This window comes from Setaria italica, chromosome IV (genome assembly GCF_000263155.2).
Source record: "Setaria italica strain Yugu1 chromosome IV, Setaria_italica_v2.0, whole genome shotgun sequence".
NCBI lineage: Eukaryota > Viridiplantae > Streptophyta > Magnoliopsida > Poales > Poaceae > Setaria > Setaria italica.
The window spans coordinates 34,373,999-34,386,615 of NC_028453.1; the positions used below are offsets into that span (position 1 = coordinate 34,373,999).

The 12,617-nt window shown below is 48.0% G+C and overlaps 3 protein-coding genes across 3 annotated transcripts; 2 read left to right on the top strand and 1 right to left on the bottom strand.

Moving 5' to 3' along the window:
- Window positions 1–569: 569 nt before the first annotated feature.
- Window positions 570–4,456, top strand: LOC101764063 (heme oxygenase 1, chloroplastic). The gene is made up of 4 exons (XM_004965891.2): window positions 570–1,202; window positions 3,328–3,551; window positions 3,843–3,950; window positions 4,057–4,456. The coding sequence occupies exons 1-4, from the start codon at window positions 779–781 to the stop codon at window positions 4,147–4,149; spliced, it is 849 nt and encodes a 282-aa protein (XP_004965948.1). The 5' UTR covers window positions 570–778; the 3' UTR covers window positions 4,150–4,456.
- Window positions 4,457–5,272: 816 nt separating this feature from the next.
- LOC101764737 (NADP-dependent alkenal double bond reductase P2) lies at window positions 5,273–7,323 on the top strand. The gene is made up of 4 exons (XM_004965892.2): window positions 5,273–5,739; window positions 5,849–6,223; window positions 6,532–6,614; window positions 6,696–7,323. The coding sequence occupies exons 1-4, from the start codon at window positions 5,299–5,301 to the stop codon at window positions 7,066–7,068; spliced, it is 1,272 nt and encodes a 423-aa protein (XP_004965949.2). The 5' UTR covers window positions 5,273–5,298; the 3' UTR covers window positions 7,069–7,323.
- Window positions 7,324–8,123: 800 nt separating this feature from the next.
- LOC101765146 (beta-glucuronosyltransferase GlcAT14A) lies at window positions 8,124–12,617 on the bottom strand. Its single transcript, XM_004965893.4, has 4 exons — window positions 11,707–12,617; window positions 11,003–11,078; window positions 10,812–10,927; window positions 8,124–9,137 (listed from the first exon to the last, which is right to left on the bottom strand). Exons 1-4 carry the CDS (start codon window positions 12,317–12,319, stop codon window positions 8,623–8,625), a joined length of 1,320 nt encoding a protein of 439 aa, XP_004965950.1. The 5' UTR covers window positions 12,320–12,617; the 3' UTR covers window positions 8,124–8,622.

Sequence of the window (12,617 nt, forward strand, 5' to 3'; positions counted from 1 at the left end):
AATATTTATGATGTCATCTAAGTATCATTAGATTCTTCATCAATTATATTTTCACCTATTTGATGTCATAAATCTTTATAATTTTCTCTATAATTTTGGTCAAACTTGAGATGTTTTGACTCTCCAAAATTCTTGAAATGATTTATAATTTGGGATGGATTTTTGACTCTTCAAAATTCTTGAAATGACTTATAATTGAGGGATGGAGGAAGTATTTCCAAACAGAAGCGAGGGCCTCCAGAAAATTGTGTTTATTGTGTCATGGGCTAGGGGTCCAGCTAAATAAAATACTGCTGAACTTAAACAAAGGATATGGGTGGGGTAGGGTAGCATGGATGTGCGAGCGAGACTGTCCCCCGGCTGTCCAGCCCGGTCGCCGTCACGTGAAGACCCATTGGCCCTCCATAGGCCACGGGGCCCAAAGTCAGACCCCTCCCATGTCCCTCTTCTAACCCACTGACATCCGGACCCACCTCCATCCCGGTCCCACATGTCAACGAAACCGTCGCCTCCCCCTCCCCGCCATCGTCTTCCCCAGCCGGCCGTTCCAATCCGTTCCCCCGGGTTATTCTATTCCCACCCCCCGCCTCCTCGCCGCCTCCCATCGTCGCGCTCACGCTCCCACACCCCCGGCCCCCGCTGCCGCGCCACACCAACACCGCACTCCACCGCCACCATCCCCATCGCTGTCGTTCGTCATCGGCGCCTTTCCTTTCCCCGCACGGAACCCTAGCAGCTCTCCGCGCGCGCTATAAGCCTATAAGGCACCGCCGCGGCCATGGCGCCCGCACCGGCATCGCTCACCGCTTCCCGCGCCCTCTCCCCCCTCCTCGCGCCCGCCAGAGTCTCCTCCGGGAGGTGGAGCAGCCTGTCGGTCTCCGTCGGTGCCCGGCCCGCGACCGTGACGGTGTCCGTCGCGGCGTTGACCGCGCAGAGGAGGCTGGTTGCGGCGGCGGCGGCGACGGAGATGGCGCCCGCGGCGAGCGGGGAGGAGGGGAGCAAGCCTTTCATCGAGGAGATGCGAGCGGTCGCCATGAAGCTGCACACCAAGGACCAGGCCCGGGAGGGGGAGAAGGAGCCCCAGGCGCCGCCCGTCGCCAAGTGGGAGCCGTCCGTCGAGGGTTACCTACGGTTCCTCGTCGACAGCAGGCTCGTCTTCCAGACGCTCGAGGACATCGTCGACCGCGCCACCGTCCCGTGGTGTGAGTGATCCGCTTTGCTTTCTCTTCCTCTGTTTTTTTTTGGTCTTGATCGGTGAAAAAGGTGCGGCTCCTGTGCGATGCTATGCTGGTATGTGGATGGCGTTCATTGCGCTTCGTGTGCCTCTATTGAATCGGTGAAATCTGATTGGCTCCTGGCCACAAAAATGTCTCTAGTACTTTTAATATCGTAGTAAATCAGATTTGCTATGAATGGATCAAGTAAAAAAATTAGAAATGGTTTGTAGATGTGCACAAAAGTGCCTAGAATAATTGGTGAAATTTTAGAATTTTATTGAACTGAAGGTTGAGTGTCTTGTGGGGTACTAGTGGCCGAGGTTGACTCAGGAGAGGATGGAGCTGGATTGTATACGTTACGTGGGTTTATTTCTCCTTTTGGCTGTGAGTTTAGGTTTTATAAAAGGAGTTTGGTTCATCCGTCCAACTATAGGTTGCGTATTCTTGCAAGTAAGAAGTTAGTTATGCTTCAAGTGAACTTTCAGCCTTCTACTTTACCAAAAGTTACTTTCCCATTTTTGTGAAGTTTGTTGCTTCACATAAAAAACTAGCTCTTATATAGCTTACTCAGAAATTGTAATGTTTCTCTTGAATTTCAGTTAGCTCTTCAGTACAAATTTCACACTATCATTGTAACATTAGTAATTCTTGCTAACCTGTGTGGCTCTTTGAGTCATCAAATTGGGTCAATTTATAGATCAAATCACTCAAAAGCATAATGGTCAGATCTGTCCTATTTTTATGGCTTTTAGTATTGTTATAATATTTATGTCTGGACAGCTATCCCTTCTCTTTTGCAGTAACATCAGCAGCGCAACTGTTAGTCATTTTGAAAAATCGTCACTTCAACAGCCTTCTTGTTTGTATATAGAAACTTGAAGTTTTAATATAACCTCTTGAAATTGAAATGTCTGATGTCAAATCACAAGGGCAGGCATCTGCAGATATCTTCTCCCCAGGGCATGCAGAAAAGACCATTTCCTCATATTATTGTCTTAGCATTCAACTCATGATTTAGTTGCATACTGTTACACATTGCCTCAGATATTGGGCTCATGTATAGGATCAACATGGTTAGAAACTCATATAGGAAAACGATTTCTAGCCTGAGGTGTGCCTATAACTTCCTTTCTTCTTATATGTTTTATCTTAAAGTAAGTAAGAGATAATGGTAGTGTGATACAAGTATTCTGGTCCAATTTCACACTGCCCTACCCACCTTCCCTTGTTAGATCCAGAAAACGTAAAAATTTCTATGGGGGATGTCTGTGGAAAATGGCCTACTTTTTTTAAACGGTGAAAAATTCTATATCCATACTTTGTATTTTCAGAAAAAAAATAAATTTGGCACATGATAAGTAATTTGTCATTTTTGTATGAATTAATCTAGAACGAATTTGAAGATCAACTTCTGCGACAAAGTACATCACAAGATGAGCCATGGATGTTCCCAGGTTCAAATCTTTTTGAAACATTAAAGTGCACTTTTGGATGAATTTCCACCATTTTAAAAAAAGTATTCCATTTTCACTGGATATGTCCCCCATTTCTATATGACTGTTCTATTTGCTTGTGTTCTTGTGCTAGCTCTTCTTATAGATTGGCTTGTCAGACACAGCAAATCTCTTTGTTGTTGATTGGTGTTGTATTTAGAAAATAGCAATCTTTACTGAAAGAAGCACAGGTAAAGGGCGCAATCAAATTTTATGCACCTTTAACTGATGCGAATATTGCATTAGTCTATGAATACTTTAATCAACTTTGACCAACAAAGTGGGACTAGAAACCTTTTTCCCCCTACTGAACACGACTTTGACAAACAGAAAATCTCTTTGTTGTTGATTGCTGTTGCATTTATAAAAGAACAATGTTTACTGAAAGAAGCACAGGTAAAGGGCGCAATCAAATGATATGCACCTTTAACTGATGCGAATATTGCATTAGTCTATGAACACTTTAATCAACTTTGACAAACAAAGTGGGACTAGAAACTTTTCCCCCTATTGAACACGACTATTGTAATCTCATACTTAGTACTTAGTAGGCTATTGCTTCCATCAAGATTTGCAAGATGCTGGTTGATAACATTCTAGTGGTGTATGTGTTTCAGATGCGGAGTTCCGGAATACTGGGTTGGAAAGATCAGAGGCACTCAAGAAGGATCTGGAGTGGTTCAAGGAACAGGGCCACACAATTCCAGAACCATCGGATCCTGGCACTACATACTCTTCCCTTCTGGAAGAGTTGTCCGAGAAGGACCCCCAGGCATTTATCTGCCATTTCTATAATGTGTACTTTGCTCATACTGCTGGAGGCCGAATGATTGGCAAAAAGGTGACCCCCTTCATCTTAGAAAATGACAATACCTGACATCATATTTTGGCACATTTAGGATGTTTTCCTTATGACCGATGTCAAAATCCCAAGGCATTTTTCTGTGTTTTATTATGAAATTTGGAATATTAGTTTGGACAATACTACCATGTCAATTTAGGAATATGAATTGTTGTGTTTTTTCTTGCTATTAAGGGTGCTTAAGAAGTGTTATCTACTTTTTACGCCATTAGCTTGTGTGTATATCATTTTAACCGGGTATCATGTGTTCCTGCCTTCCTGGCATATTAGGTTTCGGAGAAGATTCTGAACAAGAAGGAGCTGGAGTTCTACAAGTGGGAGGGCAATCTCACCCAGCTGCTGCAGAACGTCCGTGACAAGCTTAACCAAGTCGCTTCTGTAAGTCCTAGGAACCAAACTTTGCATCTTTTGTCTTCTGCTCTCAAGGCCGATCAAATAGCTTCTAACGAAATGGTAATTTCGGTTCCGTATACATCTTCTGCAGAGCTGGTCCCGGGAGGAGAAGGACCACTGCCTGGAGGAGACGGAGAAGTCATTCACTTACTCCGGACAGCTCCTCCGCCACATATTCACCTGATCTGACATTGCCCTCTGGTCTAAACACAAACGCTGTAAATACATAATCAATGACTTTCAAGACCTTGTTAGTTTTTACTGGGGAGGGGGCATCTCCTCCACCAGGAACGATTTACCTTCAGGTCAAGTTGCCAAGTGTTACTGTTAAATAAACCATGGCCCCATTCTCCCTCCCTATGTGTACAAACTGCAATTCTCAACACTGGCATGAGATAAGTGTACTGGGTATTTGGGTGGCTGGTGACTGGGATGAGATAAGGAATCTGCGTGCGATGTCTCAATGCTCAAGAAAGTGTTTGTTTGGATTCTGGAACGGCGTCGTGTATTCGCTTGCGGTGCCGTCCGCGCATGTAATGCCCAGCCCGTTCGGACGGGCACTGCTTCGGCATATTTATGCGTGGTTCGTTGGAGGGCTCAGAGCAGTGGCAAGGCTAAGCTTTTGAGTTAGTTCCTATTTGTTTTGTTGCAGGTTGTTTGTTGGATTGTGGCAAGCAATCTGGCCTGGTGAATTAATGCAATTACAATTTAGCACTTGTTTGCTTGCTTCGGTTTGCGGATGGTAACAGCGTGCAAGTTATAATCTAACAATCTGCAAGCTAGAACACCAATGTTGAGGCCGAGTGGCGCACTGGTACTCTGGTAGATCATGCGCTTACTCGGTCGTCATCAGAGGAACATACCTCGCTCATCATCATGTGAGACATGGGGTATAAAATTGTCACGATCTACGGCGCGTCCCGCCTCGCTCGGCAGCGCCACATCGTCGCGCAGAGTGCCAAAGTTCCAGGTACCCGTTGAGCACGGGGCAAACCCTCCTGAACAGTGATACCCTTGGGCGCCGCTGTCCAAATTTGCTACACAGGAGAAAGGAGATCACTGGACCGGTAGCGCACACCCCAGACGTCGTCTTCAGAGGAGATTTGCTGATTTTCCACAGACCTCCTTGTTCTTCAGTACCAAAAAATGTAGTGTACTCCGTTTCAGTCTTTCAGGTCAGTACCGTACGAGACAAAGGTGGCACTTGCTCCCATCCCAATTCCCAAATACTATCATCGAAAGTTCAGAAAAACTCCAAGTACTGTATGGCATCGCGCATTAGTTTGGCTCTTGCTATCGTCCTGACACCTAACGATGCATCATCACATTAAACATGACTGTATACGACGTGACAAAACTGGCGGGAGCCGCATCTCCGCCGGACCCCATCCCTCGGCATCTAAGCTCGCCGGCGTCCGTCTTGTCCTGCTCTGCTCTCATTGGATTCAACGCACGCACGGCCCCGTATTTTAGGGGACCCAAACCCAACTCGTCTCGTCTCGTGTTCCACTTGTTCTTGGCTCTTCGGTCTTGCCGAGTATTGCCGTCGCCGTCTATGGAGGTGAGGAACAGGTACGTGGCCATCCGGCGCCACATCGAGGGCGCCCCGGCGGAGGTCGACTTCGAGGTGAGGGAGGAGACGGCGAGGTGGTCCCCGGACTCCGGCGAGGTGCTCGTCAGGAACCTCTACCTCTCCATCGACCCCTACCAGCTCAACCGCATGAAGCGGAGCAGCGCCTCCCACCTCGCCGTCGACGGCATCCTCCCCGGCCAGGTAAGCCGGCCCTCTCAGCCCGCTCTACTCATTACTCAACCATGCACCACCATCACCTGAGACTGATAGAGAGGCTCCTCTATCTCCCCGGCCCAATGTTTGAACGAAGAGGATCGCGGCGTACGCTGCCGGCGAGGTGGTGGCGTCGGCGAGCCCGGAGTACGCGGCGGGGGACGTGGTCGCCGGCGTGCTCGGGTGGGAGGACTACACGCTGTTCACGCCGTCCCCCGCCGTGCTCATGTCCAAGGTCGACGCCTCCGCCTCCGCCTCCGCCGCCGCGGGCGGCTTCCCGCTGTCCCACCACATCAGCGCGCTGGGCACCAGCGGCATGACGGCGTACGGCGGCCTCTTCGAGGTGTGCAGGCCGGCAAAGGGGGACAAGGTGTTCGTGTCGGCGGCGTCGGGCTCCGTCGGCAGCCTCGTCGGCCAGTTCGCCAAGCTCGCCGGATGCTACGTCGTCGGCTGCGCCGGGACCAAAGCCAAGGTGCGCATGGACACGTCGCGTCACGCTTCTTGTTCTCTTTCAGCTACCCGCACGAGTGGCCCTTTGTCGTGACTCGTGACAGCGGCTGATCGACTGACTAAGTGCTGGCAGTTAGCTATGAATTTAACGGCTATGTTTTTGTGGTGCCTTCTGCTACACATTTGGGCCAGTCTGACATGCAAATGGACCAGATTTTATATAAGACCATTTTCTGAAGCACGAATCAGTAGTCCAGTTTTTCATGAGACGCTGAAATTTCTCATGAATCGGTAGTTCAATTTATCATGAAACTCTGAATCGATTCCCAGGTTGATCTGCTCAAAGACAAGCTGGGATTCGACGACGCTTTCAACTACAAAGAAGAGCCCGACCTGAACGCGGCTCTCAAGAGGTCAGTGCTACTGCATCTCGTGCTCTTCACCTGAACCTGAACAATCTGCTCAGTCCGACAGAACATTTTTCATTTTGGTAGGTACTTCCCCGACGGCATCGACATCTACTTCGAGAACGTGGGTGGGGAGATGCTGGAGGCGGCGCTGGCCAACATGAACACGCACGGCCGGGTCGCCGTCTCCGGCGTCATCTCCGAGTACACGGGCGCCGGGCGGCGCGCGGCGCCGGACCTGATGGAGGTGATCTACAAGCGCATCACCATCCGGGGCTTCTTGGCCTGGGACTTCCTGCCCAGGTTCGCCGAGTTCAACGCCATCATCGGCGAGTGGATCCGGGAGGGGAAGGTGCAGGTTGTCGAGGACGTCTCCGACGGGCTCGAGAGCGTCCCGTCCGCCTTCGCCGCGCTGTTCCAAGGCCAGAACGTCGGCAAGAAGCTCGTGAAGCTGGCGTAGAATTGTAGAAACTAGAAGCAGGGAGGGAGGCAGCTAGCAGTGCCGGTAATTCAGCATCCGGAAAAGTTACAGTACATGAAATTTACCAGGGAGTTACAAGTGGTGCAGTTTTGGTCAGCAAACGGATAGTAAACATAAACAGCAGTGCATCCTGGCATCGTTGCGACTAGTTTTAATTACTAAACATAAACAGAAAGGAAATGCCCTTTACTGTGCTGGTCAAGAGAATAATTATCCTTTCGTACCGGTCTCAAACCCCCTTTAGTGCCCGATTGTTCAATCGATACTGCTACGTCGGTACTAAAGGGTAATATGTGCAATTTTCACGCGTTATATGTGCGGTCCGTGCAATTCGAACCCACGATCTAAACTTTGTGTGAACCTTTCTTACCATTCCACCTACACAATACATGTGACGAAGATAGATATGCTTTACTTTTGAAGTAATCCGTAGAGAAATCTTTAGTACCGGATAATGACACCACCCGGTACCAACCCCCGGTACTAAAAGACCTATTAATACCGGGTCATAACACCACCCAATACTAAAGGATACCTTTTAAGTATTATGATCCGGTACTAAAAGATCTCCGCTCATATTTCTAGGTATTTTTTATATACTTTTGGCAATATGACTCGGTACTAAAAGGTTTCCGCTCATATTTCTAGGCATTTTTTATTGTACCTTTGGCAATAGGAAGTCGAAAGCCAAAAACCATGCGTTCAAAGTGGAAAAGAAAGAAGACGTCTAGGCATACTAAACTAAAACAAGTATGTGAAGTGGCGTCGCTGCTACTGAATGAAGCTCACACATTTGGTGCACATGCAAATTAACACGTACTCACTGGAAAAATCGGCGCACATGAATGCATAGCCGAGCAGAAAGAATCTCACCTGATGGCTACTACCATTGTTGACTGAAAGCAGCAACTCAGTTTAAACGATCCAAACTCCAAACAACAATACAAAAACAGGTAATCAAATCTCAACAGCATTTCTAATCCTCTCCCAACCAAAACCGCAAGGGATAAACAGAGACGCACGCGCTTACGAAATGCAGGCAAGACAACAGCACAACCAATTTGCTATACTCATCAAAAAGGAGAAGAAATAAAAGAATACATGTATGCAATCAAATGTATCAGTTTGCCCAGAAATATCTGCTGGTCAATACAACAAAGTCTCACGCGCTACCAGTTGATAAATACCCGGTGCCATGGCTTCCGGACAAGCAATGGACCACCTTGCACAACACGCAGCGCAGAGATGTCAAAATTTCCAAGATTATTGATGGTTGGGGTCTGATATAATCCTCTACCATAACCTAATAAGCTACTAGTTCTGTATATTCTCCGCCTGCTACATCCATGATCTCCTGCTGTACCGTAACTCAACTCAAGCGGTTGTCTATAAGAGCACCTATCTTATCGTTGCATCCACGCGGACATGAGTTATGTGCTGCTTGTTCGCTAGTAGACATTACTAGCAATTGGCTCAATGCCCTCAAACTTGACCGTGTAAATCTACTGCCCTGGAATCATCTTACTGGGAGTTTCACAAGCAATGCTTGTCATCAAAACCTTCTTGGGTGAGCAAGCCTGTGACGAGTTTCTTTAATCTGTCAACACCAGGCCCTGGGCGGAGATCTTGGACATGTTCAACAGTGAAGGGTCCTCCTTTCTCAGTTGTATTCAACAAATCTGTCCATCCACCAGGCACAAATCCATCAGGTTGGCGGCCCAATAGTTCCTGATCAATCTTGTCCAGCACGGGATCTTCTCTTCCAAACTTCCGTGCAAAGGGAGCATTACTGTTAACCATACCATCAAAATCATCGAGTGTGAGATAATGAGGATGTTGCTTTGGTGGGTTGTCCCAAGAAATGAAATGTAGATCATGGTTGACTGTGGTGTTGCGGAACTCCGGGACATTGCAGATGACTGTGTGGAAGTAACCCTCTGGTGAAGAAAGAAAATTGGCATAATACATCAGGACTGTCCTTGGTAGATTGTCCCATCCCCATATGCAGTATTCAATAAACTGATGAGTAAGCATCATCCATGCTGAGCCTGAAATTGCAGACAGCAAGCATTTATATTCCCTAGGTGCAAAGTAAAGAAACAAAGATATGAACAAAATGCCAAACCATATAGTACATTTCCAAGAACATTTCAGAAGTAACCGAACATGTAGCTATTTTCTTGTTTTTAGAGAGCATGAAGTTCTTGGTTGTGCTGTCAGAACAATATCAAAGTGACAGAATTTTCTATAATGTCTGAGGTTTCCAATTAGGTTGCTTATAGGGTAACCAAATGAGAAAGAGGAATGTTTCCAACATCAATGGAAATAAATACTATAACATGGTTCATTCATACAGAGCAACTTCTTCAATATAATGCCTAACACAATGTAACATGATTGACTTCTTTCACTAAGCATAAAATAGAGTCATTTGCTTTGTATTGAATAAATTATGAAATTGGAGGGGATGGAGATTATGATTTTAGATGAAGAAAACAAGAAAAGCTAGAATGTCACTTTCACCAATGCAAGATGGGTGGTTGCCGAGGTGGTAACTGAATGCTATATATAAGCAGCCAATCCAATGTTCCCTCTGCATGATGCCGGTGGCTTAACATGCCAATATGCATCAATAACCTAAACGATTTTCTCTCAAACATTAATGAGACTCTCACTCCCTCTCCATTAAAAGGTTGTGATAGTCAGCCATCCAAAATTCAACGGAATTCAACCTCTTTTAGAGGAAACAATTAAGCTTAGGTGGAGGCATAACTGCCTTGACAATATTAAACGTATAAAAGCAAACAGAACGAGAAGGGTGTGTAACTTCTATTCACAAAGACATATGCATAATCATTTGATTAAAAAATATAAGAGTAAAGGATCTGAAATTTGGTACTTTTAGAATAAGGAGAGGATGAAGAATGGTCAGTTATATTGCACAGCCCCAATGGAGCATATATAATACGAGAGACCTCAAAGGCTCAAACCCTATACTAGAGTACAATAACCATTTTAACCTAAGTAGATACTACCTTTTTCCCTAAATGTTTTGAACTAACCAGCGTCGAACGTTTAGGGACGGAGGTAGTAGCTGGTTGCTGGTCCTTGCTAATACAGAATGAAAAGGCTACATCTGAGCCATATTTGTATCAAAGTTAATCTTTTTTCTTTCATTCAGAAAACTAGAACCAAAAATAACAGAAGATTATGGGCTTCATAGTGTTAAAACAATACTCTTTGTAGCTATAAAGCAAATTTAGTGTCTCATACAAATTGGTGACTAAATTATTTTGTCCATGGAGAGCTAAACTGAAGATATCTAGTGACATCTTAACAATCTGCTTTTAGTTCCTTTCCTTTCTGTGAGATATGGTACTGGAAATGATGTATCACCCATTTTCTAACAACCATTTTATCGAAACAAGAAATTCTGGTAGTGCAGCAATCCATAAATTTCAATCAAGTGACAGTAATTGATGGACCATGACCTGATTCTACTAATTCTTCAACCTGGCACTAAGTCAGCACTGCCAGGCAAACTAGGCAAACACTATCTGCTGACAGAAGTACCAACATCATAGATGATACTCGACAAAAACTAACACACCACGGTCAGCAAGTGAAATATAGTGAACATCTGAGATGATGCGGAACAAGAGAAGAGAGAACTCAAGGTGAGACAGCTCATCTCAGAACATCAGGAAAGAGTGTGTATTTACCAGTAAAGAGCTTGAATGCAGTTGGGACACTCCTTTTCTCTGTAATCCAGAAAACGTCAGACTTCTGCAGGCTGTATAGCCCAGGGTCGATGATCACTGGTTTTGCCCTCTGGTACCTATACAGACAAATTTAGCGACAGCACAGCTCGCTGAAACAGATAACAGAATTTTAAGAGAAACTGCATGCTTACTCCTTCCATCCGATGTCACTTGTGTGCTCGATGAAGTTAAGCTGCCTTGGCAACTCAGAGAGCACATGTAACAGATCTGCCAAAAGGATAGACAAATCAGATAAACAAAGACGCGTGTTGATCACAAGTTCACAACAACATTCCATGAACAGGGCCAGTACAGTGAAACGAAGAAAGAGGCTTCACATGAACCAGGACGCTCCTGAATCGAGTACATCAAATAGTAGAGGCAAAACAAGACTACAATCAAGTGGGGCGGAGCAGAGAAGGTCTCTATTTAAGGAAAAAATACGCCCCAAGATTTGACTTTCCCCAGATACTACCTGGAAGGGGCAAAAGTATTCAAATCTTACCAAATTCCCAGACCAATTGGGAAAAAAAACATGACATAAATTAATCAATCGAAACATCACCCCATTCCCCAACTGGCAACCCGAAGCGTATAAAATCGCATCTTTGCCAAACACTTGCAGGAAGGCACTGTACGGTGAAAAGCCGATTTTCAAATCCCCATTCCCACAGCCACAGGTATTCTCCAGTGAGTGATCCCCCAACTTGGAATCCATTTCGCCCAATCGGCACGCAAAGATCGCGCCTTTGGGGGCACCAGAAAATTCGGATCAAAGGTCGCGTCTTCGCGCGATCGATCGATCGATCCAATCGCGGAACTGGGGCGGAGAGAGACAGATCGCATCTGCGCTTACCGTCCTGGGTGACGAGCGGGTAGTCGGATGCGGAGAGGTTGATGAACCAGTCCCAATCGCCCCCCTCCCGCAGCAAAATGGCCGCCGCGTGCAGCGTGTTGGCCACCATGGTCGGGCCCCGGTAGGTGACGAGGTTCGCGCGTGTGACGACCTTGACGTTGCGGAACCTGGCGTAGACGGGGTCGGACCGGATGGCTGCGGCGAGCTCGGCGCGCTCGGCGGCGGGGGCCTCTAGGTCGAGGTGCACGACGTAGGTGTTGGCCGGGTGGTAGAGCGCCCTGAGCGTCCTTCGCAGCGCGGCGCCGTCCCCGGCGGAGCCGGAGACGAGGTAGGCGATCCTGGGCACGGCTCCCCGCGGCGGGCGGTCCTCGGCCCGCATCTGCTGGCGGAGCTTGGCCTCGACGAAGAGCGGCTCGGCGGAGGCCGCGGAGGGGAGCGGCGAGAAGGAGAGGAGCAGCGCGCGGGATGAGGAGAAGAAGAGCGACGCGGAGATGAGGAGCGAGGAGAGCAGGACCGACGCGAGCAGCGGCGCCGCCCACCGCCGGTGGCCGTGGATGTGCGCCGCCGCCCCGGCCGCGCCGGAGCCCGGCGACGGCGGCTTCGCCTCTAGCATCCCCCCCTGCGCTCCCCCCTTCCTCCTCGGCTCCGGCGGGGCGGCAGCGGACCAGGCGGTGGCCACCGGATCGCTCCGCGGGGGCGGCTTAATTTGGGGCGGGCCGGCGACGGTTGGGGCTCGCACCACGCGATGCGGCGTGGCGTGGTGAGGTTACCGCGGGCGCTGCGGAGGTGGAGGAGGGAGGTGGGGGCGCGGGCAGGAGCGCGTCGCGGCGGGCGAGCGAGCGGGCTTGTGAGTGGGTGGGTGGGTTAACCTTCGCTTTGCGTTGGTGCGCCGCTGCCTGCCTGCCGGTCGC